The sequence below is a fragment of the Vidua chalybeata genome, chromosome 11, assembly GCF_026979565.1.
Source record: "Vidua chalybeata isolate OUT-0048 chromosome 11, bVidCha1 merged haplotype, whole genome shotgun sequence".
Taxonomy (NCBI): domain Eukaryota; kingdom Metazoa; phylum Chordata; class Aves; order Passeriformes; family Viduidae; genus Vidua; species Vidua chalybeata.
Window position 1 is genome coordinate 5,556,979 of NC_071540.1, and position 26,871 is coordinate 5,583,849.

The 26,871-nt window shown below is 38.4% G+C and overlaps 1 protein-coding gene across 7 annotated transcripts in view; it reads right to left on the reverse strand.

Moving 5' to 3' along the window:
- Window positions 1–25,822, reverse strand: part of DPY19L3 (dpy-19 like C-mannosyltransferase 3) — a 51,682-nt gene extending 25,860 nt beyond the window's left edge. For 3 of the 7 annotated variants that reach the window (XR_008432923.1, XM_053953307.1, XM_053953306.1), the window contains exons 1-16: window positions 25,619–25,822; window positions 24,311–24,453; window positions 22,749–22,882; window positions 16,289–16,379; window positions 15,305–15,426; window positions 14,953–15,098; window positions 13,195–13,318; window positions 12,616–12,750; window positions 10,745–10,876; window positions 9,657–9,758; window positions 9,123–9,196; window positions 8,725–8,883; window positions 7,137–7,259; window positions 6,685–6,796; window positions 6,109–6,165; window positions 1,832–1,914 (exon numbers count right to left, since the gene is read on the reverse strand). Coding sequence is in view for 6 of the 7 variants with exons in the window: in XM_053953307.1 (XP_053809282.1) it covers window positions 1,832–1,914; window positions 6,109–6,165; window positions 6,685–6,796; window positions 7,137–7,259; window positions 8,725–8,883; window positions 9,123–9,196; window positions 9,657–9,758; window positions 10,745–10,876; window positions 12,616–12,750; window positions 13,195–13,318; window positions 14,953–15,098; window positions 15,305–15,426; window positions 16,289–16,379; window positions 22,749–22,882; window positions 24,311–24,413 (1,697 nt within the window). In the remaining variant the exon portion in view is untranslated. Of the gene's footprint in view, window positions 1–1,831; window positions 1,915–6,108; window positions 6,166–6,684; window positions 6,797–7,136; window positions 7,260–8,724; window positions 8,884–9,122; window positions 9,197–9,656; window positions 9,759–10,744; window positions 10,877–12,615; window positions 12,751–13,194; window positions 13,319–14,952; window positions 15,099–15,304; window positions 15,427–16,288; window positions 16,380–22,748; window positions 22,883–24,310; window positions 24,507–24,546; window positions 24,605–25,618 lie in introns of those variants that run through there. The other 4 variants (XM_053953308.1, XM_053953302.1, XM_053953303.1 and 1 more) reach the window with 4 other exon arrangements.
- Window positions 25,823–26,871: the final 1,049 nt, after the last annotated feature.

Here is a 26,871-nt window from a genome sequence, read left to right on the forward strand (position 1 = left end):
TTTTTCAGATTGTATATTTGGACAAGTTAATATGCATTTAGAGCTAAGCGGACAGAAGGGTTTTCTTCTTGTGGAGATTGCAAGACAGATGAGTTATTCCTAATTCACTGCTATACATGACAAATTAGAGCTTTTCATACTGAGTTTTAATAATGAATGATTAGTTCCCGACACCAGCCTTGACAGGTCATTAACTACAGCACAACTATCAAGTGTTAGTAAAGAAAAAGTGTTCTCTTACATATCAAACTTAACAAAATCTGTCCCACTTTGAGAAACTTACCATAAATTTTGTTGACTGGTATTTAAAGCATAGATAATTAACTCTCCTTTACAGGAATAATATTTCTAAACACAATAAGTTCTAAGTAAAAAAATGCCTCTCTGTAATTGTCTGTCATGACTTGGAATGAAGAGATGACAAGCACCAGTTTAGCATTCTCAGCACTAAGAACACATGAAAAATTACTCTCATTGGAGCCAGTCAAATCCAGTTCATGGCTGGGAATAACTCCACATGCATATTTTATGTATAAATCTATATATAACTCTATATATTGCACACAGGAGACCTGAACTATCAGACATTTACCATCTTTTAATAAAACAGTAGTGCTAAATGGAACTGGCTGGTAAACATTAGTCACAAAACCGTGTCAATAAGGCTGGAAAGATTCTAAATGATGGAAAAAAATCATGGCCTGCTTTCAAAATAAGTCAGTGAAGGCTTGTAATATATTTTACTTCTAAATTACTCCTTCTAGTTTATGGATTAAAGAAATACAACATTATGGAGTATAAATATGTTGCTATGGGGAGAACAGGCTGGGTGACTGGTTTCACTGAAGTTCATTGCATATGAAGGAAATACTCCAAGGAAATACTTCAAACAGTTCAATATTTAATGTTGTATATTCAGATTTACTTTCAGAATGTTTTCCTCTATAGCTTGAAACCAATTTTCTTTTTTTAAAAATCACTGCCAGAGTTGCAAATAAATACAAGTCCCAGGAATCTCCTGTTCAGAAACTTAACCTGAAAGTTTTTAATGGCTGCTCTATGTTAATGATATAGAGAACATATCCCTTCAGTTCACAGCCCTCCAGAGAACATCCTACCTGGCGTTTTTTCTCAGCATCTTCTACATGAAGTATTCCAAACTGTTTCCACCTAAAAAATACCTTCCTATGCTCTGTGAGAAAGCAGAAGTGAGGAGGTGGGGCTGGAATGATTAACTCACACTCCTGAAAGACTGCACCTATGCTTAACTGTAACAAGTTCAAGTTCAATTAAAAATATTTTGCTTGCAGTTTGGAACAGATGTTGGGATTAATTATAACAAGCAGAAACAACTTAGATTGTTTTCAAGTCCAACAAACAGACTGCAGAATATGGATTTTCCAGCACTACATCCAAGCTTTTTAACATTTACAGAGTTGAGAAGGACGTTAGGTTGGGGGATGGGGGGGCTGGGGAATAAAATTATTTCACTGCAGAGGTCTATTAATGTAAAGTAGCTATAATATGATGAGAGAAGCTTGACATCTCCAAATTTACCTCTTCTTGCTGGGAAAACTGTGTCCTTGTGGGAGCAAAGGGATCAGCTGGTTCCCTGATGCACATGGAACACGGCAGTGATACTGAACCCGAGCATGGAGCTGCCCTCCACAGCTGCTCATACCCAACCTCCTGATAACCCACTCACCCTAACTATCCTCACGGGTCACCAGAGTTCACTGCTGAGCTGTGACAAATAAGGAGAACACCATAACTAAGAACATTAGATCTACACAAATAGCATTTAACTGAAATAGAGAAAAAATCCTCTTACTTAATCCAGTTCATCAGCTCCACAGTGTCTGGGTCATAGAATTCTCTCAGCTCTGATAGTTCATCCATTATTCCTGGCCAGAACTAAAATGGAAACAAAATAGAACAACCTGAAGACACAATGAACCAAACAAGTTTTGGATGCTGAAATGTATTACTTCCTCTTAGCTGGCAAATAATCTTGTCCAGCTCATGGGTAAATTGCAATACAGAAGTGTATCTACCTGCTCTTCCTAGGAAGGAGAGGTGGCTGTCACTGCAGGATGAACACACGGTTTCAGAGTTTGAGATCTGCAGCTCCTGCCAGATGATCAACAGGACCAGAACTAACCATTGTCAGTGATGACAAGAGAAGGAAAGGCCTCAGGAATTAACATTAAGTTTGGAAAGGAAATATAAAACTAAATAAAAAATGTAGGAAATCTGTAACAGGAGATTATTAGATGTGCTGCAGATGCTATTAATGGTATTTAAGAAGTTTGAATTAAAAGAGACTCACTGAAGGCAAAAATAAAACTGTGACTGAATAACAACAACTAGACCATCAAGGGAAAGCATTTCAAAATTTACTACAAAGAATACATAAATCAAATCCAGAGGAGAGAAAAAAGGATAGAAACTGATTCTGAAAAGCTTAGCCCTCCCATCCAAAAAGCTAAGGGAACAATGATTTATTTAAGGGTTTATTGTTTAAACCAGTGAATATTCCAGGACAGAAGGGAGCAATTAAGGAAGATAATGACAATGCTAATGACAGATTGCTGTGCATCAGTCTTTACTACAGAGGACGTTATGGTGAAACCTATTCCAAACCTGCTTTCTTTAGATAAGGAGGACTGCTGGTTTGAAAATTGAAATGCTACAGGAGAAAGTCTAAGAAAACCCACCTGATAATCTAAAAGGCCATTAATCATCCCATTTTAATGCTCATCCAAGAGTTCAGAAGGAATTTGAATGTGGTGCTGCTGAGTCCCTTAGCAAACACAGGCATTCCTTCGCTAGAAGTGTAATTACATGGCAGGCCTGGGGGCAGGAGGTATAACTGGGCCAATTAAGATTCTCACTAGTGTAACTGCTTCCTTAAAACACTTGTTCAAGTACTCCTGGCATCTCCCAGGTGGAGCCACGGCAGCATCACAACCACGGGGAAGCTTTGGGAAGTACAACAGATACATTTCTGCTCTTCAGAAGCTCTCCCAGGGATTAGTAAATTCAGCTGTTGTGAAAGAAGATTGTGGAGTCTCATAATGAATCAAAATTTCCTCTCTTCATTACTGAACTGCCCTGGACAGCTACACATTCTAAGAGCTTGCAGTCCTTCAGGGTGGAGACAGAAGGAATGGGCTCTGCTTTGCTTTTCAGTCAGTGCACTCTGCCCTGTAACCTCCTGAGGAGCCAGTGGCACAGCTCCCTGCTCAGTGCTGGGGCTATTCCATGGCATTCACTCTCTAAAGGTTTTTTAATTCACAGTACTGCAAGTTTTGAGTGACTACAAGCAGTTTCTACTGGAGGAAAACTTTGGTCATGGGGCTTGCTATTACTGAATTGAAAAATTTCCAGGTAGCACAACATTTGATTAGTAGAACCAAGAGAAAACTAAGGTACTTCAGGAGCTCCAAATACAAGAGAATGACAAATAAAAAGTAAAGCATATGAAAATATGGACCAGTAACACTAACAGAACTTTGTCTTGTAAATCGAGTATATGTCAGATTGAAAAAAAGTCTGGTGACACCAGGAGAGGATAAAAAGAACAGATGGAGCACATAAGGGATGTAACAAACTGCTCAAAAGAGAGAGGGAAATGAAGGACGTTTCCAACTTGTAACAGTGCTTGTGTCTGGGGTCAAAGTCTTCAGGAAAAGAAACCAGTTGTCAAGTGGCTTAAATTAGTCCTGAACTGAAGCTGTTCAGTACAGCCAAAGACTGCTCAGATCATGGGTATATGTTGCATAAATGTCCATGTTTGGAGCAAAAGGACTTGGCTGGGGTGAAGATAAAAATGTAGCTGCAGAAGTAATAGGAATAGAGAGTTTACTCTTAGAGAGAAATCAAGATTATTTGGCAATCCTTGGAATTAGAATGCTCAAGCTCAGGATCTCACCTTAAGTACCAACAATTTATTCAGAAATTATTGACATGCAAACCCAAATTGATGAGCAGTATTGTGAAGTTAAAATACAATGAACACAGATAAAGGTGAAACCTACCTAAAAAGTGTAAGAAGTGAAACATAAATACTACTTGGTACTGCTTTATGCATGTGTTGTGTTATCTGCAGCACAGCTAAAGTAAGCATGGAAATACTTCAGCATTTTCACTTTATCTGAAAGATGTTTTGCACTGTAATAATGAAAATCACATGTAAACAGGAATACAGGTGTCTTACAGGTCTCAAAACACCCTGTACCTGAAATCTGAAAGAAAGCCAGCACTGTAGCTGCAGCTGCATCTCAATAAATTATCGTTCAAGTGATGTATTTGGGGCTGTAGTAACCACATGCCTCAAAAGAGGCTTTCATTGGCTTATTCAGGATTAGGTTAATAATCCCATAAAAGTCCTATTTTGAGGAACTGCACTGAGGAATAGTTCTTCTGACAAATATAACAGATAATGAAACACCAAACTGCCCTCCTACAAATTCAAGAAAACCAGCCCTGATGGCCAGTTAACTTTGTGGTGTACAGAGAAACTGCCCCTGCAATCTGAGCAGTCAGTGACTGAACAGATAAATTCTTGTCTGGAAAAGAGAAGGATAACTAAGTCTCTGTTCCAAAAATCTGCTTCCACTGTCTGTTTATAAGGTTTTAGAGAGAGAATATAAAACCACACTCTCACAGAAGCAATGGGTACTTTCTGGATCTCTCTCTAAGAATTTTTGTCTGACCACTGCCAAGGCACCTTGGACAAGAGCCTTGTGGGTCCCTTCCAGCTCAGACTATTCTGTGATTCCCTCAGGCTTCTCATCAACTCTTTCAGCTTTGCAGAAAAGACCCACAGAGAGATCCACTCTTCTGGTAGCTCAACTGCAAGAACTGACTCAGGACAAAAAACAACTGAGGCGACAAATTTCTCATTCCTACTGAGAAATTTGAAAAATAGTATTTTTAATGTCAATAAAAATTATTTCCTCTATTTAGAAGAAACATGAAAATGATGCTTTTCAAGCAGACTGAGCACAACTAATGACTGCTCTAAAGGCCATGAAATCAGTGGTTTCTGTTGACTTCAGAATTGAATCTGACAGAATTTACATCTGCTTATGAAGAGTGGGAGGAAAATTATTCCTAGTGATCTGTCACATTAGACTACCAGAATGTCATGCTCTTGGTATCCCCCCTGTCACAAGAAATGGCATTGTTTCTGTCATATTCAGAGATGATGAAAATGGCAAATGACTTCCTAACAGTCACATCAGTGGACAAAAAGAGTCCTCTAACAGAACAATACGACAATGTAAGTTTAAAACAGTATTTTTTGACTTTTTATTTCAGTTTTAGAGGGGGAACACAATATTGGAGTGAACTCTATTAGCAGCTTTCTTAACTGCTTCACTACTGCCTTTTGAACTGTAACAATGAAATGTATCTTGCCTTTTTCTGAAGGGAATTATTTAACAGTGTATTTTCATCTCAGACTAGTTACTGCAGAAACAACTTCTCCATCAAAGCAGACTCTGAATTTTTTGTCTTTGTGAGTACAGATTAAAAGAATGGTTTGCCCACTAAATCAGTGTTGTAAATCTCACTGCTATGACTGATAATCTAGTACACGTTACTGATTTAGGTATGTTTTATGCAGTTACATTTAAGTGTTTGACAATAATAATATTCTGTTTCTGGGACAGACAGAAGACAAACCAGGGAATTGACTATTTAATAATTGTGAACTTTAAAACATATGAGATGAGGCACAGCAGTAGAGATTATGATTATTTCTGCTCCTACAATAAATCATATGACAATGTGAAGATCTGCATTTTATCCACAACTTAGTTAAAACCAAAAGAGACAACTCCCATTTCCATAAAATCATGCATTCAAATAACACCTGCTACTTACACATACACTCAGATAAACATTTGTGTCTATTATCTTATTTGGATCAAATAAGCCCAACTGATCCTTCACAGACAATTCTGTACACACAGCTATCCTCATTTTTAAAATTCAGTTACAATTCTTGTATGTAGTTACTAGTAAGACAAACCTTCTAGGAGAAAGGAAAAACTTCATGCAACTAAAATATGCCAAAACACTGAGAAAAAAAATTCTTACCTTAAATGCAATGTAAAGTAATGTAATTATTGGTATAGAATACCGAATCACCTGTGTCTATGAGAAATTGAAAAAAAAATTGGTTATTTTGTTGATACATTTAATAGACTTAATTTTTAATGTATTGATATCTGAAATATTTAACATGTAGTGGAATTTAAGAGACTGAATTTTAAGCCCATATTCTGATTTTATTTTCAAGTAAAACCCTAATTACAGACCCATCATAAAAGATGGATTTATATCTTTAAATATGTATTCCACAAGGTGGAAAATACTGTCACTCAATATAACTAACTGCAACGGTCTTCTCAGACTGCTGATGATTTCTTAATATGGAGACTTTTTTAGTAAAATTATGGCTATTTTTCATAGCTACATCTATATTGCCACCTAGTGTATTCCAATGGAATTGTTTAATATGGAAGCCACCATAAAATCAATTTTACTTACTAAATTTATATAAACATCCAGCAGAGATACCTGGTTTGAGAGAACTAAAAGCAAGATTCAACCCTGAGCCTTGACTTGGTTCAGATGCAGCCCAAAGCCCAGTGGATGAAAGGCAGTGCTCACCCTCTGGGACGTGTAGAGATGGAGACACTTCAGGATGAGTTTCCAAACCTCTGTACTGCACAGGCCAAAGGATGCAAATACACACATGTGGGATGTCCAGAGGTACTTCATCCTGAAAGAACACAAGCTTTCCATGATCATTTGGAGCTTTGCAAAGCTGCTTGTGAGAGCAGTTAATGTCTAGAGAAATTCTGAACAGAGTTTTCTTGGACTTTCATGCCTCTGAAATAAGTGAGCACAGGACTGACACTGCACTTTGCTACGCATGTCTGTCCCCAAACTTCCATTCTTTCTGGCAGAATTTGGCAAATGTCTCAGTCTACAAGCAGAAACACACTAGGGAAATAAAGAAAGTTCATGATCCTATCAGTTTGTGGTCAACATATTTTACACTCTTATAAAAATAGACTCAATCATCTGAACAAGCCCTTAGTAGAATCAAAAAACCGTACCTCATTGTGCTTAACGCCAGACATCCAAAAAGAACTGTGTGAACTAAGCTGTAGGCAGCATCAGGCTTCAGTGTCACTGTATATTCTTCCTTTTTTTCCTTAAAATGGACTTGATCTGAACCTCTAATTGAAGGAAAAAAGTGTTGTATTAGGTTGTGTAACATACTTTATACAATTATCTGCATTTTAAAAAGCACTGGATCTTTCTGAGGCCAGAAACAACAACCATTGCTATGAGCCCTCAACCTTCTATTCTATCTATGATCTAATTTAGCCTGATGCCACCAACTTGATGCAGCATCAGGTATTTCTTTTCATGTGCAGATTTCTGGAAATGCAATTTTACATGAACTTGATTAGAATAATGAGATAAAATTGTTTACAGCAAGGCAAGCTTGGTTTCTTTTTTGAAGCAGCTATTCCTGTGTTCAGAGGGCTTTTGATGAGAGTGAAGAATTTAACTGTGATTTGTGGGGCTGTGCTGGTATGTCTGGATGTTACTAAAGCCAAAGACTGGAAACAGAGTTAGGGAAAATGAGCCCTGAAGGGAGTGATTATTGCTTGAGCTGTCTAGCCTTGTGAAAAAAAAAAAAGCTGCTTCAGTTTGTGGGGTTTTCCTGTTTTTCTCAGAGCAGGAAATAAGTGAGATAAATGCATTAAAAATTAAGGACATGTTTGGGATTACATCTAGGCTTACAGAAAATAAGAGCTGCAGAATCTTTATTTTTAAAATTGACTGATCCAGTAAGTTTTTAAAGAGGCTGGTTGAATAGTACCAGAATTATTTACAGATGACTGACATTTGACAGTTACTACTGTATTATGCAATTGTCATAACGTAGTTTTGGAATGTCTTGGATACTCTCCCTTTCTCTTGCTCTCCCTCCTTTTTATCCAGTCTTCCCTAAAATCTCTGATAGTGACACTAGTGAGGTGACACTCCTTGAATTTTTGCTTAATCAAGTTTTATATGATCCCTTCTACCTTTTGCCCTGGTTGTACAAGTAAAACTGAGAGCTCTATAACGAACCATTTTTTGAAAAATAACATTTCTGTCTGATTTTCTTCTGTGTTCTGTAGATGCCTCAGAATCCCACAGATTAGCTCTGGGAACTGCCAGCAGTGATGCACAGTTACAGCTCCTGCCCCTTCCCACAGATCACAAAGTTCAGCACAGACTATTCCAGCTCATTTCTGGGCAGTTTGAGGGTAACACCTGGGAAATCTGTGTTTTGGAGTGCGCTGCACAGGGAAAATGGGATGGACTAAAGAAACAAACAATGTTTTAGATAAAAACATCCCTCCCCTGCTCCTCCTCATCCCAAAAAACCCAACCAACATTATACATAGTGCAAAACTTCAGCAGCAAAGAGCTTGACTGAATCTAGGGAAGGATGTTCCTTGGTTACATTTTTAGCTTCAACTGGAAGTTACTTATTCTGCCTGATTTCTTTCTCATATACACCCCACTCCTCAGTAGCTATGCAAAACAATGCTGTATTTGCTGCTGTGTTCACCTGTCAGTTCCTCAGCCAGCTGAAGAAAAGAAAATTGATAAAAATGTGAATTTTCTTAAAACTGTATTTACCTGAGGTTCCGAAAGGCAACAATTACAGCTGCTACTGTCAGAAGGAAGAGAACAAATCCATAGACGTAAAAAAGTAATGTACTGGAGAGTCTTGAGAAAGTATTTAAAGGTAGCAAACCAAAGGCTTCTTCACAAAGATACAGATTAGCATCAAAATCTCTAAAAAAAAAAAACAAACACCTTTGTCCATCATGTATTTCATAACTTGATGTCAAAAAGGATCAAAGTTTCCTTTCTTCTCAAGAAATTATAGTCACAATTGTGCAGATTATTCTTAGGGCAAGTATGACGTAAGGATAAGGTAAAACTGATTTATTGCACACATTTGAAATAGAAACAACCTGAAAGCTTCAATTAAAGAAGTTAAACAAAAAAGCAAAACTGCAGCTAAATCGTACCTTGTTGCTCCAAATCCAAATTTTGCTTTCAGGAATTTGAATATATGCTCATCTGACTCAAGATTAAGAATTTTCTACAAAGGGGGGAAGAGAAAGGAAATTATATTTTAAATATCAAAAATGTCACACAATAAATAGCTTTTTTTTTTTCATTTAAATGAAACTGTAAAGCAACACAGGCGTACTAGGATGGGTGCTTTGCAATCAAAGAAGCATTCAGTTTTAACTGCATTAACTGAAAAGAAAATTCAGTGAAAAACTTTGCAAATGCTCAACAGTATAGATCTACAACTGATATAAAATTACAGGTGAGCTTCAAGTTAACACCAATTATTTGGTGTTAATTTATGAAGTGATTTTCAAATCCATATACCAAAGATTAGCAAAACCATCTTTAATTTCTAAAATGCAGTTTCTGAGATGCAGAAAAATCTCACTGCAGTTTTTATTCAATGATATTCCTGCAGATGGTTAACAAATAGCTTTTAACATAATACAATGCATAATTTTTGATATTAAAAATTATTTGCCTACCTTAATGAATTTATTTATTAGGAGAGTCAAGCACAAGACTAGTAGAACATGGAGGATAAGTTTCCCAAGCCTATTAAGCAAGCCACCCGTTTTTAGGTTTTTCTACAAAGAAGAAAATATTAGTATTTCAGTCCTTTTTTTTTTTTTTTTATGTATTTGGAACAAAATCATTACAGGCTATTTTAAACAACTGTGATCTGCTAATCCTGAGCAGCACCAAATTTGCATTAGGGTCATTTAAGCAAAAATGGACACAGAAACAAGTAGCCAGAATAAAGATATACTTCTTGCACAAAACTGAAGGGACAATGTCATAAAAGCTCTGATCTGGCAGAGTTTTGGAAGCAACGAAAAAGCCTTTGTTTGGCAGCAGCCCTAGTGTACTTACAGAACTTATTCCCTAATTTCCACAATCTTGTGTGCCTTTTGAAATACCTACTCATTACACCTTCCACTAAACATGAGAAAGGATCTTCTGGCTCTGTCAGTTGATAGGGTTTTGAGCAATTTTCCAATTACAAGCTCCAGATCCAGACGAGCTGCTCACAGGTAACTGGGAATAGCTGCAGACAATAGGAATGGCCCTGTAAACTCCTTTCTTGTGGTCAGAGGCTGTCACCAATGCCAGAATCAGAAAAAAAAAGCACTCTAACTACAGTAAAAAAAACTAATCTTAGAAAGAAGCAATGGATTTCAGGAAGCTGAATTCGACACGAGCCTAGCTGTCCTAGTTGTTACAGATTATTTTGTTGGAGGCAGATCCATAAATGCAAGCCAAGTCCTGCTGAAACAGGTGTAAAGTCCATTTATGCAATTGTTTTTTCAGGATCCAATCTGCAGCTTGCACAATCATTAATGTTAATAGCAATCATAGAATTATGATGTCTGATGTGCTTGGTTAAGCTGCAGTTAGTGTAATGGAAATCATTATTTGATCAGGCAATGTTTGGGTTGCTGTATGCTATAGTAATTCCTCTAATTGGTATTACTAAATGAAAATTATAATGCATCTAAATTACTCATTCACACACACATACATATATAAAAATGCTCCTTATTTAGTACTACAGAAGTATTTTGGTACCTACCTGGATTGTTCTTGCTATTAAGACAGAAACATTAAAACTTATAAGTAATGATCCAAGAATCATAGAATTGAAGAACTGTAGGACACAGACCAGCAGTAACCCAGAAATCTGAATGATATAGAGCCATGTAACCTGTAACAATAATGAGATTTTTCTGTCTACAAAACTTTACAATCATAGGTGCTTTTCTCTGAATATAATTTATACTTTTTATAAATAATATAAATAATTATAATTTAGAATTTTTATATTTATAATTTATTTCAACATCAATTATTTTTGCAAATAATGTATCATCTTGCAGTAAATAATTACATTTAAAGCCATTACTGTATCCATTTTATATTTATGTCTTGAACTACTTAGGTTAATATTGTATGCCCATTTTATATTTAAGGAAGCCTGATCCTCTAATCAAGGAGACTAATTGCTGATTATAGCTGATTATAACTACAGTGTGAGGAAAATATTAATTACCTAATATCTTGAAGATGTTTTTATTTCCTTTAGTCCAAGAAGTGTTTCTGTAGCCTCTGTGATGTCTTTATGACTACAGAGTTATGGCTCAGTGCAGTTCAGCAAACAAACATCACCTGCCTTCTCAAATTTTTCAGAAATAGTTCAGTATAATCCCTTCTGGGTTATGCTAAACTCTGATCAGTGTTCAGCTCAATGTAAACACCAAACCCCAGCTGATTTTCTGACACAGTGGTACCATAATATACATTTTACCTCACACAAAGATCCCAAGTTCAGTCTAGTGTTACAGCAGTGGTGTAAATCAGTATCTAAGAGCCCAGTAAACTCCAAGAATTCTAAGCAGTGCTGTTCTGAAAATGAGTACAGACACGGTGTGGTGAGTCTCTTTTGGAGTAACTCAGGATGAAGCTGGTAATTTGCTGACTTTTAAGGCAGCTGAGCAGTCACATTAAATGTTGACTTCAGCTTGCAGCTGCTGATATAATGAAGAGTTCAGAAACTTAAGTAAGTCACATTTAACTTGATATGCAGGCACCATACTCATTTTCAGTTAAATTAATACAAGAAGTAAAGTTCAAGTCTGCTTCAAATTTAAAATGAATTTACATTAATTACTCTTCATCCTCCTGTAACCTTTCTTAAAGTTAGAACCTTTTTCAACCAGTGCAAGCTTTCACCATGCCTAAAATGATCTTAGTAGAATTTCACAGCAATGTTTATGTCAAAGAAAGTGTTTTCATCTTCTACGGTACATTTCTGTTTTTTAAGATTGACTGTCAATAATCCCTGACCTTCTTAGTAAGGCTTGGTTTATTTTCTGGCTTATCCAGCTCAGCAACACAGCAGGGGCAATGCTGTTATTTTGTGGTGAATGTCAATGCAGGCAAGACAACTGCTTCTCCCCAGCAACCTGGTGTTCTGCATCCTCCTCCTCTGCACAGAGCTTGGCCCTGACTGGCAAAGAGGATGCACAATGCTTGAGGCAAAATTCATACACTGCTTTGACTTCGGCTTACACAAAGATTTCCTTGGTACTTTTTGCTTCTGGCAACTTCGAGAGGCCATGCTAAAGCTGGCCATACTAAAGTGGTATCAGATCAACTGTTAGGATGCTGTTTGGAAGTGTCAAATAGTGTCTAAACAAAAGTAGACAAAAATTAAATAGACATGAACTACGTTTAAGTGAACAAAAACCAGAAATGGTGTTGCTTCCATCATGCACTTTTACACTTGCAGGGTTTATACACTGTGATTACTTCAAAGCACAAGGCACACAGCATTACCTGTATTCCTCTGGGCATTCAGGCCACTGGTTAGGAAAACACCTTCAAAACTGCTGCCTTTATGAAGACGAAGAAACAAAAGTAGGTTCTCTCCAAAAAGAAAGTTACCTTTGCTGTGGGAAGCATGTCCAAGCAGTCCAGTATGAACAATGCCAATGCTTGTATCAGCATCATGAACTGGTTAAATTGCCAAGTCAAGCTAAAGAGAAACGTTGCTATGAATACAGCCATCAGTGTGAGCCTCTGGAAGGAGGGAACAAAGTTTTATTTTAAAGTTTTCTTTGTTAAAACACAAAAAATCAAGCAAAAAGAAACTCCAAGAAACCAAACCAAAGCCCACCTTAATCTGGTTTTATTTTAAACCACTTTTAAAACACTGAATCTTCTAACTAAAATAACAGCTTGGAGGATAACAAACATTTTATTAGAGTTACAAATTCTTGACTTATGCCTGTGTTTTATCACTGTAATACCATCTGCAAGCAAACAGTGAGATCTCAGATAGTTTCACCCCCAGATTAAAATGCAATACCTGTTTTACTGTGGTATAAATAGCAGTTGATCAAAATGAGGAGTGGTTACCTAACTGTTGGTCAAGAAACTGTATCACCCATTTGCTTTATTCTTGAAGTCAGGACAGTTCTCTGTTACTGAGTTTATTGTGTCATACTTGGCAGAAATACTCACTTGTTGAGCAGGCTGTAAATGAGTTCTGAGTAGGTATGTGATGGCTGCTATCTGAACAGCAAAGAATGGCAGTGCCCAGTTCTCCCTTAAAGGAATGGTGAATTCTACCCTTGTAGTATCTACTCTGTACAAAACAGAGAGTTTCACAAATTTAAAATCAAGAAAACACTTGGTGACAGACAGCTTGCAATGACAAGCATCTTTCTGCTATTTTAACTCCTTATTTATAAAAATGGAGGCTCTACACTCCAATTCCTTCAACACACCTGGCTCTGAAATTAAATCACTATTAAGGTTCTGCAAGTTATCCATTGTTTCTCCATCTCAAATGATGTATTTCAGCTTCACTAACTGTAAAAAAATATACTATGGATTACATCTTATAAAGCACAGGCTGGGTAATTTAGAAATGACAAATACACCCCAAACTAAAAGCACTCTCAAAATCCAGCTGTGTATTTCCACACCACAGGTCACATTATTTCATTTTTTGGTTTGCAAATGCACATGTGAGAATATAAACAGGATATAATTTTCACTGTGATCCCAATGACTTGAGCATGAAGACAGTTTAATTGCTTATGAGCTTTTGGTCATTTTTTTTAAGCTTTTGAACATACGAAGTATGTGATGGAAGAATTCCCCAAAGAAGGGTCATTTGCAAAACCTGATTTAAAAGCTAAAACCAAAGAATTCTCTTTTTCCTGGTGGAGAGAAAATATTTGCTAAAAAGGCAAGTAGGCAACATATCTGATACATGCTTAGCTGGAGAAAGAACGTGTCTAAATGGAATTACTCAGTAGCCTCAGATGTAATTAATCTGGACAGAAAATCTTTATCCAAATCCATTCTATACACTTATTATATTGCATAAAGCAAACAAGCTCTCACTCTTCACCAGTTATTAGAAAGATGGACAAATTTGCTCCAGATGTTCTATAAATGGAAGAGATGACCTCATGAAAGAAATGTGTGAAATACTGCACATTGCATGTGGCTTTTAATTACTTTTATATTTGGAGAAAGAAACATCTTGCCTCCATACACCTGTAATTATTCTGTAGTGTATGTGCTTGCAGATAAATTCCTTTAGAGCTGCTCATTAACATATCAAACATTTCTGGTAGAACCATGACTGTACTTTTATTTTCTTGAGTAATACACAGGTAACAGCCAATGTCACCAGTCTGAGCTTCATGCCAGCACCTTAATTCTGGCATAAAGCCAGTTCTTAGGTTTTTATCTCCAAACTGAAAATTCTTTAAGTGATAAAGCACTAGAACAGCTCAATGACCATGTTTTTTCTCTGAGGCTTAGTGCAGGAGGTAGCTACAGGAGTAAGGGGAGAGAGAAGCTGAATATCAGATGAGCTGAGGTTGTGGAAGGAACCCCTGAAGGCAGGTGTGAGGCAGTGAGGAGGCACCTGAAGGGCTTTCATGCACATGTTTTAACACCTGAGAGATCCTAGGCTGGATAAGACAGGGTACATCACCTGGAGCTCCAGACACATCTGAAAGATGTAGTCCACTTTCAGAGACTACTTTAAGACAAAATTTTCTACTCAAACTTCCAGAATCGTTAAAAACCCAGTCTGATATCTGATTATTTTCTAATTATTTTTTGTTATTTAAACATGCTTTCCATTTTCTGGCTAATAGTTTCATGTTTTGTCCAATTAATCATGCAGTTAAAGTTTTAATGCCTTACCTTTGAAACTACGTAAAATTTTAGAAAGATTAAATGTTTCATCTCACTTACCTGTTTGTAATATACCAGCAAGCTGCCAACAACCCTGAAAGCCATGTTCCACTAAGAAGCCAGCTTGTTACATACAGAGCAATGACATAAACTGCCTGAAGTCCAAACAAAGTGTAGATATAAAAATAAACAGGCTCTAGGTATTGCTGTAAAACACAAGAATACTGATGTTGACATTAAAGCACTCGGGGCGGGGGGGGGATTATACTTAGTATGAATTAGGTTTTGCTTTTACAAATTAAAAAGGTATCAGGAATATTTCTAATTTGAAAATATCTACAAAGGGGAGCTATGATGCACTGCGCAATCTTCATAATGCACTTACAATCTAAAGCCATAAATAAATGCCTACCTGAATTGGAAGAATCCTATACAGAATGCTGAGAAACACCTCCTGGTAAACATTCATTCTTTCAAGTATGTTAATTGTCCTCACAGATTCAGTTTTATTGTCATATACTAAACCATGTAAACCTTAATGATAAAGAGAAATTGAAATAGGAGATTGTCATTTTCCCCCTCCATCTTCATTTGAACAGTGAATAACTTTTTCAAAGGTATTTTAGGATTTCTCATCAGACACTGCAAACTTTGAGTCAACGATTCAGAACATATTACCTCTGAATCAACATGACCTTCTGAGGTCTTCAGCTTCCCTGCTTCAAATGTGACTCACAGTGCTAATTCAAGTACTATATATTTAGTAGTGTATAAAACATTTATTTTTATACTTCCATCCCCAGCATAGAATCTGCAGTACATTCTGGATCCTGAGAACTGTTCTTGGCACTACTTTAATCACAGGTGAAGTTATTATTGAAAAATGTGTAGTATAAGCAAAGTTGCTAAGGAGAAACTGCTAAATATCTAAAAAACTTGAGACTGTCTGAGAAAGCCCCATCACTGTATATGATTTCCTTGAAAGCTGCTCCTTGTGTCACTTACTGTCCAGGAATACAGCAAAAAACATTGCCCCTTCCCAGAAATAGCTCATGCCTCAAATTAAACAAGAGAAGAAAAAAAAAATTAAAGTAATAAACTGAATAAACCAGCAAGCTGAAACCTGAACAGATATGAAAGCTGTCCCTCAAAGTGACTGCCTTCAACGGCATGTGAAGGTGTGGCACAGCAATCAATACATCACTGTGAAATTTATTATGTCCATAACTTAGTGGTTCCCTGGCGTAGGAACAGAATAAATCTGTCTCCAGTACAACTATTACACTATCTTTCATAGTTATGGTATGCCTTGTTCTCAATTATATTTGGGAAAAAAAAAAACCCAACCAAACCTACAAATAGTCAGCTGCAAAACTTACTTTACAGTTTACAATACCTTGCTGTATGGAAGCGGCCTGAATCATCTGTTTGTAGTAGGAATAATAAAGTCCACACTCAGTTCTGAATGAAATTTCTCTTTCGACCTCCTGCAAGTGAAGTTCAACAGTAAATTCACTTTTCATTTGCTTTTCACCATCATCCAGAGCTGCCTTCAACTCCAATTCCTGCAGCACCAGAGAAACTGACCTCCAGAGACACTTCAGTCCTTGGGTTTCACATTCTAAGCAACTTAGTTCAACTAAAGGTAAACATACATGGACAAATTAGGGTGAGAGGCAAATGGCTGGGGTGTAAATGACTCTTTTAAGTGGGGAAATGTACAAGCTTTTTGTGATTCTGATACGCTGCTTGGAAATATTTTGGGCATTTCACTATTTTTTTGCAATATGACAAGCTTAGATTGGCACAGTGGCCCACAGCTGGACTGTAAAGCTGCATATCCCTGCTTTGTGCATTTAACCTTTTCTCCCAGCTGTAGTCATCCCTTTGTGTTCCATGGCTTTGCCAGCTCAAGGCTCAATTAATTCAGTGTGCTATGTGGGGGCTGCACCATGGTGCCAGGGATATTTCAGCTGGCAGGGGATGCTGCTGCCCATTTGTTCAACATTGCTTCTCGCAGGAAGCCAGCTGGCATTGCTCTCACTCTTAAATTACAGGTGAAAGGGAAAGGGACACTCTACTTGGCTTAGGGCGTGGTGAACTTATTTCTCGTTAAAAATGTTCAAATTATTTAACCTAGGTACACTTCAAACCAGGTACATTTCAAACTATGCCTTTTTCTTGGCTGATATTGCAGCAGGTGGGGTCTACTAAGATCTGAAAGCTCTTTGCTTTGGAATGCACTTCCTTTTGTTACCTCATTAGTTGTGAAGACCTAATGAAATTTAACAAATCCACAGCTTTGGGCAACCACATTAAAACAAAGATGGCATGAACAAGCAATCTGCTGAGAACTAACAATTGTCTTATACAGCACTGTTCTATTATTAGTGATCTTTTTAGTAGTTTGTAGGGTAACATCCCAGCAAATGTATTTCCTAAGCAGTAAGTTAGAAAAGGTCTCTATCCAGTTAGAAAAAGTTTATACTGAGGTTTGAAAATCCAGTGAAATCCCTGTATGTGGTATATGCAAGTCAGTAAAAAAATTGTGTGATTTATAAAAATGACCTTTTGAATTCATCTTTCTGTACAAAAGAATGTTACTGAAATAACAGAATAGTACTTTTTCAGAGACTTTTATGAATGCCATTCTTGTTAATGCAACCTTGCACAGAACCCCAAGACTTTCAACTTTCTCATACAGTCCCAACTCTCATGTTGGAGCAGAATCAATTCTATTTCAGAGCTAACATAAAGCTTGACAAAAAGATCATGTTCTTCTCTCCTCTGCTGCCCAGTACAGGTTCTTATCTCAAAGCATGTGTTTTATTGGAGTCAATTGTTGACAAACCAATATTAGTTCTGGTCTGAGAAAAGCCAATAGATAAAACCACAAGTGATTCAATCTAAGTTCAGAATTAAACTCTCACAGCTGCCCTGTGACATATAAATCATCATCATACCAAAAGCCACACACTTAGCAAATTGAGAGTGCTGGATTTTAAACAAGCTCTAGTTTCAATTTATCACTACTGGAAAGTTTTCTAATACCAAAAAGTGGCTGACTCTTAAATGCTCATAAAGAAAAAAAAAAAAACAAAAGGGAATGCTAACATTTGGAATTTATTAGTGGGGAGAGAAGAGACACAGAGGGGGATCTAATTAGCAAAAATGCATTCAAACATGATTAATTTGTAATCCTGGCACCAGCTGTATTCAACCAAATGCTATACTTTATGAGACAAACACTAGTGAGTTTTACATCTGTTTCATGCTAAGATAACATCTGTTTTATTCACTGAAAATACTTTTCCAGTTCTACAGCAATTTATACTTTTCCTAGCATTCCATGTCAATAAAAACATACAGACTTATGGGTAAACATTGTGAGAGCACATCCTTATCTGTCTGTACATTCCCTTTGTGAGGCTGCAACAAAGAAGTTATCGCTGTTCCAAGGGAAAAATAAAGAACACATTCCTCTGGGACACACAGAGAGCTTCTTATTATTTCAATTTATGCAATTGTATCCTAATAATATTAAGCTTTCACAACCAAATAAAAAGGACTTTCTCTCAAGGGCAGTGCAAAATTTTAGATCTTATGATTCCTCAAACTCCTTAAGCAAGTCCTTCAGAATGCTGAGCAAGCAGCCGGAGTCTGAGTTGAGTTTTTCTATAAATAATGAGCATAAATAAAGCTCCAATTACTTTTCTTTTTTTTTTTTTTTTTTTTGAGATAGCTAAAACAAAATTTGTGTAATTGAAACTATTTATTACTTTTCAATTTAAGACCAGGAAGATTTGAAAATTTTCTCAACACACAGCTGCTGTCAATGTTCCCAGTTGAGAACAAGCCTTCAGCAAATGTATTTAATCCTTTGAAAGCTCTCCTGGCTGGTTAACCTCAAGCCCATCTGTTTGAGGGCATGTTCCAGATCAGATGTGATCCAGAGTAGAAGCACCCCTAACACCTCGACAGGCACTTCTGTGCAAAAGAACTGCCAAAGTCCTGCATGCCCTCCTTCCCCTCATGCCTGAGCATTCACTTTGTGCAGCTCTCAATACCTGTTTCCCTGCTTTTCTTCATAAAATCATTTTGTTTGGGGCTGGAAGGGACCTGAAAGCCCATCCAGTGCCACTATCCCAGGGTGCTCCAAGCCCCAGTCTCCATCCTGGCCTTGGACATTTCCAGGGATCCAGGGGCAGCCACAGCTCCTCTGGGTTTGCATTTGAAATGTAAAAAGGGAAAATATGAGCACTTCACAGACTAAATCCTGGCATTCCTATCCTGAAAGACTTACGATCTTACACTTTCATTCCTGACTTCCTGCAAGCAGCAATTTTATTAAAGGAAAAATCAATATCAGTATCTAAATGCTTACTCAGAAGGGATGAAGAAGAAATGAATGCTCTGAAGTTTATCTGTTTTTCTTACAGTATTAATTTGCTCTGTGGCCTTAGCTTATTCCTCTTCAAAGTGGCTTCAGAATTTGCAGTTGAGCAAGCAATGGCTGACAGGAGAGGTGGCCCCCCATTTTGTTATTTGCATAGCAGATTGTGTTCCCAAAAGATGCTACACTGGAGGGGCAGCCACTAAACTGCTACTGAAAATCACTGAAAATAGACAAGCCATTTCAGATGTGTTATGCCAGAACATTTACAGAAAACTGAGAAGGATTTTTGGATAAGAAATCTGTTTTGACTTCCACCATCAAAAACAGAAATGTTTGTTGGTTTAATGTATACGAGAAGGAACTCAAAAATTTTTCTTCAAAATTAGTTGATCAATTTAAGTCATTATAACCTGTGAACCCTGCTGGAAGGGGACACAAACACAGCTCCTGACTAGGTGTCATTATATGCAGAATCTTTTCTGGTTTGGTTGTTTTTGGTCATTCTTTCAGGAAGTCTTGAAATAAAAAAGGAGCAATTGTGTACTTCCTTCATTGCATAAACCACTCTTCAAGATGTGCTTTTTCAGTTTTTCTGGTAAGAACAATTGTACATCTTTCTCCTGTGACCATGGCTAATGGATAATAGCAGGCACATTTACCAGCAAACAAGAACAAGACTCACACACAGAGCAGCAGCTGAAATCAATGCACTGTTGAAAGCCATATTCAAAATACAGCAAAACAGTTTAACAACGACCAGACAGTTTTTCTACTTGGGTGAACCATTGCTGGAAGACACCCAAATCTGAACTGGCTTTCGATGAATTGCAATTGAAATTACAGAAAGGCAATCACTGCAAGTGTGTCTGCAAGTCCTGACTCCAATTATTTAGGAGCTAGGAATCATGACTTTGCATAATAAACTCATTTTACTTCCAATTTTTAGGGTTGAGTACAACTGCCTACTTTTTAAATATGCAGTTGTGGTGTTCATTTATCAGTAGGGTCTTCAGAACCAAAATTCCACCTTTTGCATCTAAAAGGTGCAGGTACAAACATCTGCCTGGTGCAAAAGTGCCATAAAAACACTGCAGACCTTCCTCAAATAGAAAAGTACCCTCATATAAAAGAAAAGATGACAAAACAGGTCTCCCATTACATCTCTGTATTAATTAAGTTGCTACACAGACCCTTCTGGGCATGAATTCTTATCATCTGACTAACTGTACCTGACTGGATGAAAGGAACAAACTTAAGGGGAATAATACACAGTTATATAATTTTTGTGTCAGATTTCAGCAACATAAATCCTCAAATTTGCCCCATTTACAGCCAATTAAGGGTGACTGAAGTCAGTTGTTTAAAATATATGGAAATAGAACTGATTTAGAATTTTTCTTTTCTATGTTGCAGAGCAGTGGTGATGCTCTACTGTATTTCATAGGCATGGGGGTTAATGAAACGCTGGATGTGCATTTGGAATGTATCCATTTATTCTATGTTATGTTTAATGAAAATATAATGAAATGAGACTACCTCTGCATTTCACTACGCAGCAAGGCATGCAATAATTGTGGGGCAAGGATTAGACTGCAGTTCTCCTTTCCCAGAATCTGGGCAGGGGTATGAACTAAAATAAAACTTACACTCTTCAAACTTTTCAGAAAGTTCAGTTGATACCTGCAAAATTATACGCTTTGGCCAAACTATAAAATGTTAGAGAAGAAAACACCTTTTCCACTTATTTTCCATGTGTTTTTTGAGGGTCTGATCTTTCTTAGTATATAGTATGTGCTATAATGAAAAGATTAGCCAGTTGAGAAGTGCTGGAAAACATGTACATACCCCTGCAGAGCCCACAGTCCTACACACAGGCACAGACACAGCTGTGGACTGTTTTACAGATACAGGGATGAGCCTTCCTGCCTCAGCTTTGCAGGAGATTTCAGACTCTTCATACGCACTCTTCTCTTCCCCTACTACTCCTAAAGCAGTATTTTGTTTAAAATGAACACTGTGTAGTCTGCACATGCATGCTCTGGTGGAGATCACACCCCTCTAAAGAAGGGACACTGTGAGACCAGAGAGTGTCTGCAGCTCTTTCTCCTTTACCCTGCTGCTAGATGAACTTAATGTTATTTAGAACCTTTCCATCAAATTGGCTGAAATTGCTCTTGTTGCAGCGTTACCAGCTATCCATCACCTCCATGGGATGAAATAACAGCTACACGGACAATAGAATCCAGAGTACAAAAAACTAGAGGGGTTTATTTCAGTTTTGATATCTAGTGGCATTCCAGTGTACTTAAAATGAAAACAGTAATTGTCAAATAAAACGACTGTTTCACCCATTGAGGGGACAACTTAATTATAACTACAGAACTGCTTATTTCAGTCAGCTCTATGCTCCTCTGGGTCAGTCTGACAGAATAAAAAAGATGTATCCATTATGTTCATACATTGCCACAAGGCCATGCCTGCTTGTACTTGGAAATACACACCACCTTGAATTTATTCACTGCTTGCTTTTGGAAGGAAAAGGCAAACCCAAGGTGCACCTTCAATCTGTTGAATACAATCTTTCTATACAATCAATGGAAGATAAGTGTGGGCACAACACAGTATTATATGTATAATATAACAGCAATTGTTGCAGGAAATGCAAATTATTTGTATTAGGGGAATACAAATGTTTCTGGGCCACAAAAAGTGTGTAGCATAGAAAAGACATATTGCAAGGCAAGTATTCCAGTTAAATGTATGTACTCTTTGAACAAAACAATACCAAGACCTGGCAGAATGGATCTTAGGCATTTGAAAGGGAAATGACTCACCTGTTCTTTTCTCTGGTTAAATTTAGCTGTGGGTACAGCTGCATTATTTTCTCTGCAGTGATTCTATGAAAAAACTAGTCAGTCCTGGGTCTTGGGAATAGTTGGGTTGACATTAGTGAATGGCAGAAACATGTTTTGAGGTTTGCACATTTAGGATGACATTATATAAAATTAGTTTTGAATACCAAGAGACTGTCCCTAAACTGCACCACAAAATAGTATTACAACAGTGGAAATACAGTTCAGGAACTGTGTGCCAGGATTTTGCATATTTTTTCTTTTAACTGTTGGTTTCTATTTTAATTTTAGATTGCTTTGGATAAAACTAAGATGATTATAGAAAAACATACAGTAAAATGTTGAAATTCTATTGTAGATAAAGATCAATTTTTGGAAGAACCATAGCTACAACTCAGGCAGGAGCTCTCTAGAAATATTTTTAGAGAAAAAATTGGGGACAGGTATTTATAGAACTGATGAAGTATGGTGGGAAGGGAAGCACAGCTTTTTTTAAATTGAATTTTTAAAAATTGAATATTCTGGTCTTGAGCGGGTTGCAAGACAAATAAAAAAAAAAAAAGAAATTTCAACTAATGCTCATATTAACACTCCACAATTATTATTACCTTGATATTGGAAAACCACAGGTCATTTTCATGCAGTGTAGCCACATAAACAGAAGTAAGAAGTCCAAGAGAGATGGCAACAATTCCACCAATAGTTATCGAGAGTATGTTCCACACCTTTCTACCTGGAGGATCTTGAAAGAAAAATATTTCAGTCTGTAACTGTGAAACATATTATTGAAACTATAGGGATTTTGGAAAGCCATTTATCCATTGCCTTTGCTACTACAGTTTACATTCTGCAGGTAACACAACACCTGGTTTTAACACATCTTTTGTTTTTATTTTCTCATATAGGAAAATCAGAGAATTTTAATTATGTACAAAGAGAAATAAAGTGTGCCTTAGTTGGTATACTTTAAATTTAAGAACACAATGATCCTATACAAGTTTAGCTCAATGCCATAACTAATTTGTAAATCTGAATTGAAATATCTTCCAGAACTTTTTAAATTCAAGCAATACAGCATGACTGATGACAAAGCAAGAAATTCACAAGAAAGGTCTAAAAATAGCTGCCTTTGGGGGAGGGGGGGAATTACTCAGTTTTTGTAAAAAAACAACAGTGAAGGGTCAGAATCCTCACTAAATACCCACAAAGAGACTGAGCAGCAGCCAAAGCAGCCTTTGATGATGGTGTCATGCTCTGAACTGCAGATGGGCCCCTGCTGACACAGGAGCAGGGCAGGGATGGGATGATGTGTTCTGACCTCCAGGCCTCCACTGTGCACTTACGTTCCTGGGGTTTTTGTATTTTCAATGTTAATGTAAGGTTCAGTATGGATTACTGATCTGGAATTATGTCTTTGAAATGGCTATTTTATACTGTGTGGGACATCTGCTTAAGGGTTCCAACTCTGCAATTCCATGGAACTGAGGGCTGGGCTGCAGGAGAACTATGACCACTTGCCCAGTTTGTGTTTGTGCAGAAACATCAACAGAACTTTCTGTTCATGTTCCCAAATTCAGAGAAACATTTAGAATTTAGATCAAAATATCCCTTAAAATAAGTTAATCTAAAAATCCCCCAAAACCAAGGAACTTTGTCAGCTCTAAAGCTTTAATTCCATATACAAAAATGTCAGAATTTCATTATGTAAACAGATCCTGGAATTAAGACACTTAATGACTCTCTTTAAAATTTACCTAACCAGTGTCCTATAAATTAAAAAGCAGAAGTTTGCAGTTAAATTCAGATTTTACATGCAACCTGCCTATTTTTAAGTACATTTCATCAGTTGTCTTCAAATCCTTTTATGTTACCCATGATGCGGACTGGGATTCTTTGAAGAACTTTGGATGGCTATGTACAAGGTGATAGAGTGTCACCAATAATAAATTGAAAAAACTGGTCTCACCAATTTAAACTAAGATTTTAAAACAGAGATAAGATTGACATGCAGCAATCTGCATGAGACCCTCTGTCTCATACAATTAATTTTGGTGATATTCGAGTATGGAAATGCATTTGGCACATGCCTAGCTCTGAGCTGGGCTTAGGACACATCAAAAGCAAAACACTACAAAAAAGCCATAATGTCACTTTGCTTTTCATTACCCACCAGGCAGAATTTTCCCATCAGGCTTCACATTTGTCTCCTCTGAAGGCTGATCTTCAGCTGCTTCTGTGCCTTTTCCAACCCTTCTCTGTCTTATGGTTGTCATGATGTCAGTCACTTTAATTCATTATTCTTCAGCCTGACTCCTAAATGGACACACACAAGCAATGCATCTTCCTACCCAAGCAGTCACTTGATACTGGGTGAAATATGTGAAAATAAAACCACATCTTACTGACATCACAGACTTTGACTTCTAGAACTCTTCTGTACATAAAGTCTATCTTCTGTACACAAAGTCTGTTTTATCAAAATGCAAGGGTTTTTTTTTTTAAATCTCACTCAGCAAATTATAGAAAACAGTATCTTAGAATTATAAAGACTAATGTTCACTTTTTAACATACTCTTGAACAGGTTTTCAGAAAGATTCGTTATTTTGACTGCCCTCAGTTTTTTAGCCCTTGACTGAAAACGCACACCAGGCTCCCCCTTTTTAAAAAGTCTAATCCCTTCAAAGAAAAATTAGTTTTTTCAGTCTATTTTAATTGGGTGCCTAAAATATGAAGCAAGTCATTTAAAACCTGACTTTCAGGAAGCACCCAAAAAAGGGGATCAAAATATGCAAAAATGATGCCAGAGAACACTTGCGTTATAAAAAAACTAGGGACAGCATTAAAAGAGTACTTGATGTTTTCCACGCCGTAGAATTTGAGACCACCAGCAGCCCAAGCTCGGGCAGCCCCTGCGCTGTGGATGGCCAGGCGCTCTCGGCTCTGTGCGCACGGTCCCTGCACAGAGCTGCTGTCACCTGGGCACGCGGCGGTCAGCGACAATCCATCCATCCCTCCCCGGAGGCACCACCCGCTCCATCCCGGCAGCAACAGCTGCTCCCTGAGCGGCACTGCTGCAGCCGCCTGCTGCGGGCATCGCTGCGGGCAACGGACGCCTCAGCCGCACAACTTTGTTTAAAGCTTTCGCAGCGGATCAGCTTCGCCTCCTCCTCACACACCCGGGAAAACACGCGGGCAACGACGCGAGCTCACGTTCTGGAAGAGCGGCTTTGCAGCACACCTGACAATTAATTAACAAAGGCAAGACGCTCATCCCCACCCCGCTCGCGGTGCCAGCGCTCCTCGCACGCCGGTGCCGCAGCGCTCGGCTCGGCCGGGGCGGGCAGCTCCCCTCCGGCCCCGCCGCCGCGGAGAGCCGGGCCCGGGGCAGGGCCGAGCCGGGCCGGGGCAGAGCCGGGCCCGGGGCTCCCGCGGCCTGCGCGGCCCCGCCGCGGCTCCCCCCGCCCCGCGCCCCGGTACCTGCGGCCGCTGCTGCCGGCGCTGCTGCGGGAGCCGCCCGGGCCCCGCCGCGGGCACGGACGGGAGAAGCGAAGGGAAAGGGGAAGGGAAAGGGGAAGGGGCGGGCGCGGCGCCGGGCGCTCGGCCCTGCCGGGCGGAGACCGAGAGCCGGGGCGGGGGCCGGGCCTGTGACGGGCGGCTGTGCCCGCCCCGGCTGCCTCGCCATCGCCGGTTCGAACGGGCAGGGCGGGCGTGCGGCGGAAATCCGGCACATGGCGGCACAGCGAGCGCTCCCAGCCCTGTGGCCCTGGGGGAAAGGGGCTGCGGGCCCCGAGCGGGTGCGCTCCCCCCGAGGGTCTCGCTGTCGGAGGGTGCTTTACTCAAGTAGTGCCCTAGAATTTATCTGTAGTGGTTTTTAAAATGTATTTCTCACCACCCCTCTCCCCCCCCCCGATATAGTACTGTATATGTGTGATTTTAAAATTGAAATTAGAGGTTCGTGTTCTGTTCAAAGCATTCTAAGCTCCGCTGTATTTCTTGCTTAACTGCACCATAAACGTTTAAAGGGGGAAAAGACCTTTTGTAGCTGGAAGATAACGGCAATGCCAGACTTTGTTCTACTTAATGGGTACAACGTACTCCTGCAGTAAGTCTTGATTGTAAGTTTTATTTGCGCTGTCTTTAGTAATTGTAGAAAAAACCATGCCCCGTGAAGCTGTAACCAACAAACTGATTCCAGGTCCAATCACAGAAGGCTGATATCCCAATAATCCATACAAATTCCGTGGAATGGTCAGGGAGACAGTTCACTTCTTCAGGACAAGATTTAGTTGATTTTCCATCATACTTTTATAGTACAGCAGTGCTTTTGCTTTTTTTTTCCTCTCTCATTGCACAACCTTGGTTCATTGAAAAACTTAGTATTTCAAGCAGGAAGAGCCATGAAATTCATAGAAAGCATGCTCAGAGACAGCAAGAAAATGATGTAGCAATCATCCTGGTCATTCTGAACTTAGAAGCCATTGACACTAGAAATCAGGAATTTTTTCAGTGTCTGCTCTGTGTGCTTATTTTGTTTTGTAAGTATTTTTTAGAACCAACAGAATTATCTTACTTCCTCTGATCAAGTCCTCCAAATATTTAAACATTCCTACTGTTAAGTCAGTTTACAGCCATACTTCTTTTGGGTTTGGGATTGGATTTTTTGAGCAGTAAGGCATTTGTGGGGAATGCTTAAACTAAGAATGAAAACTAAATAAATAAGTGCCTTACCA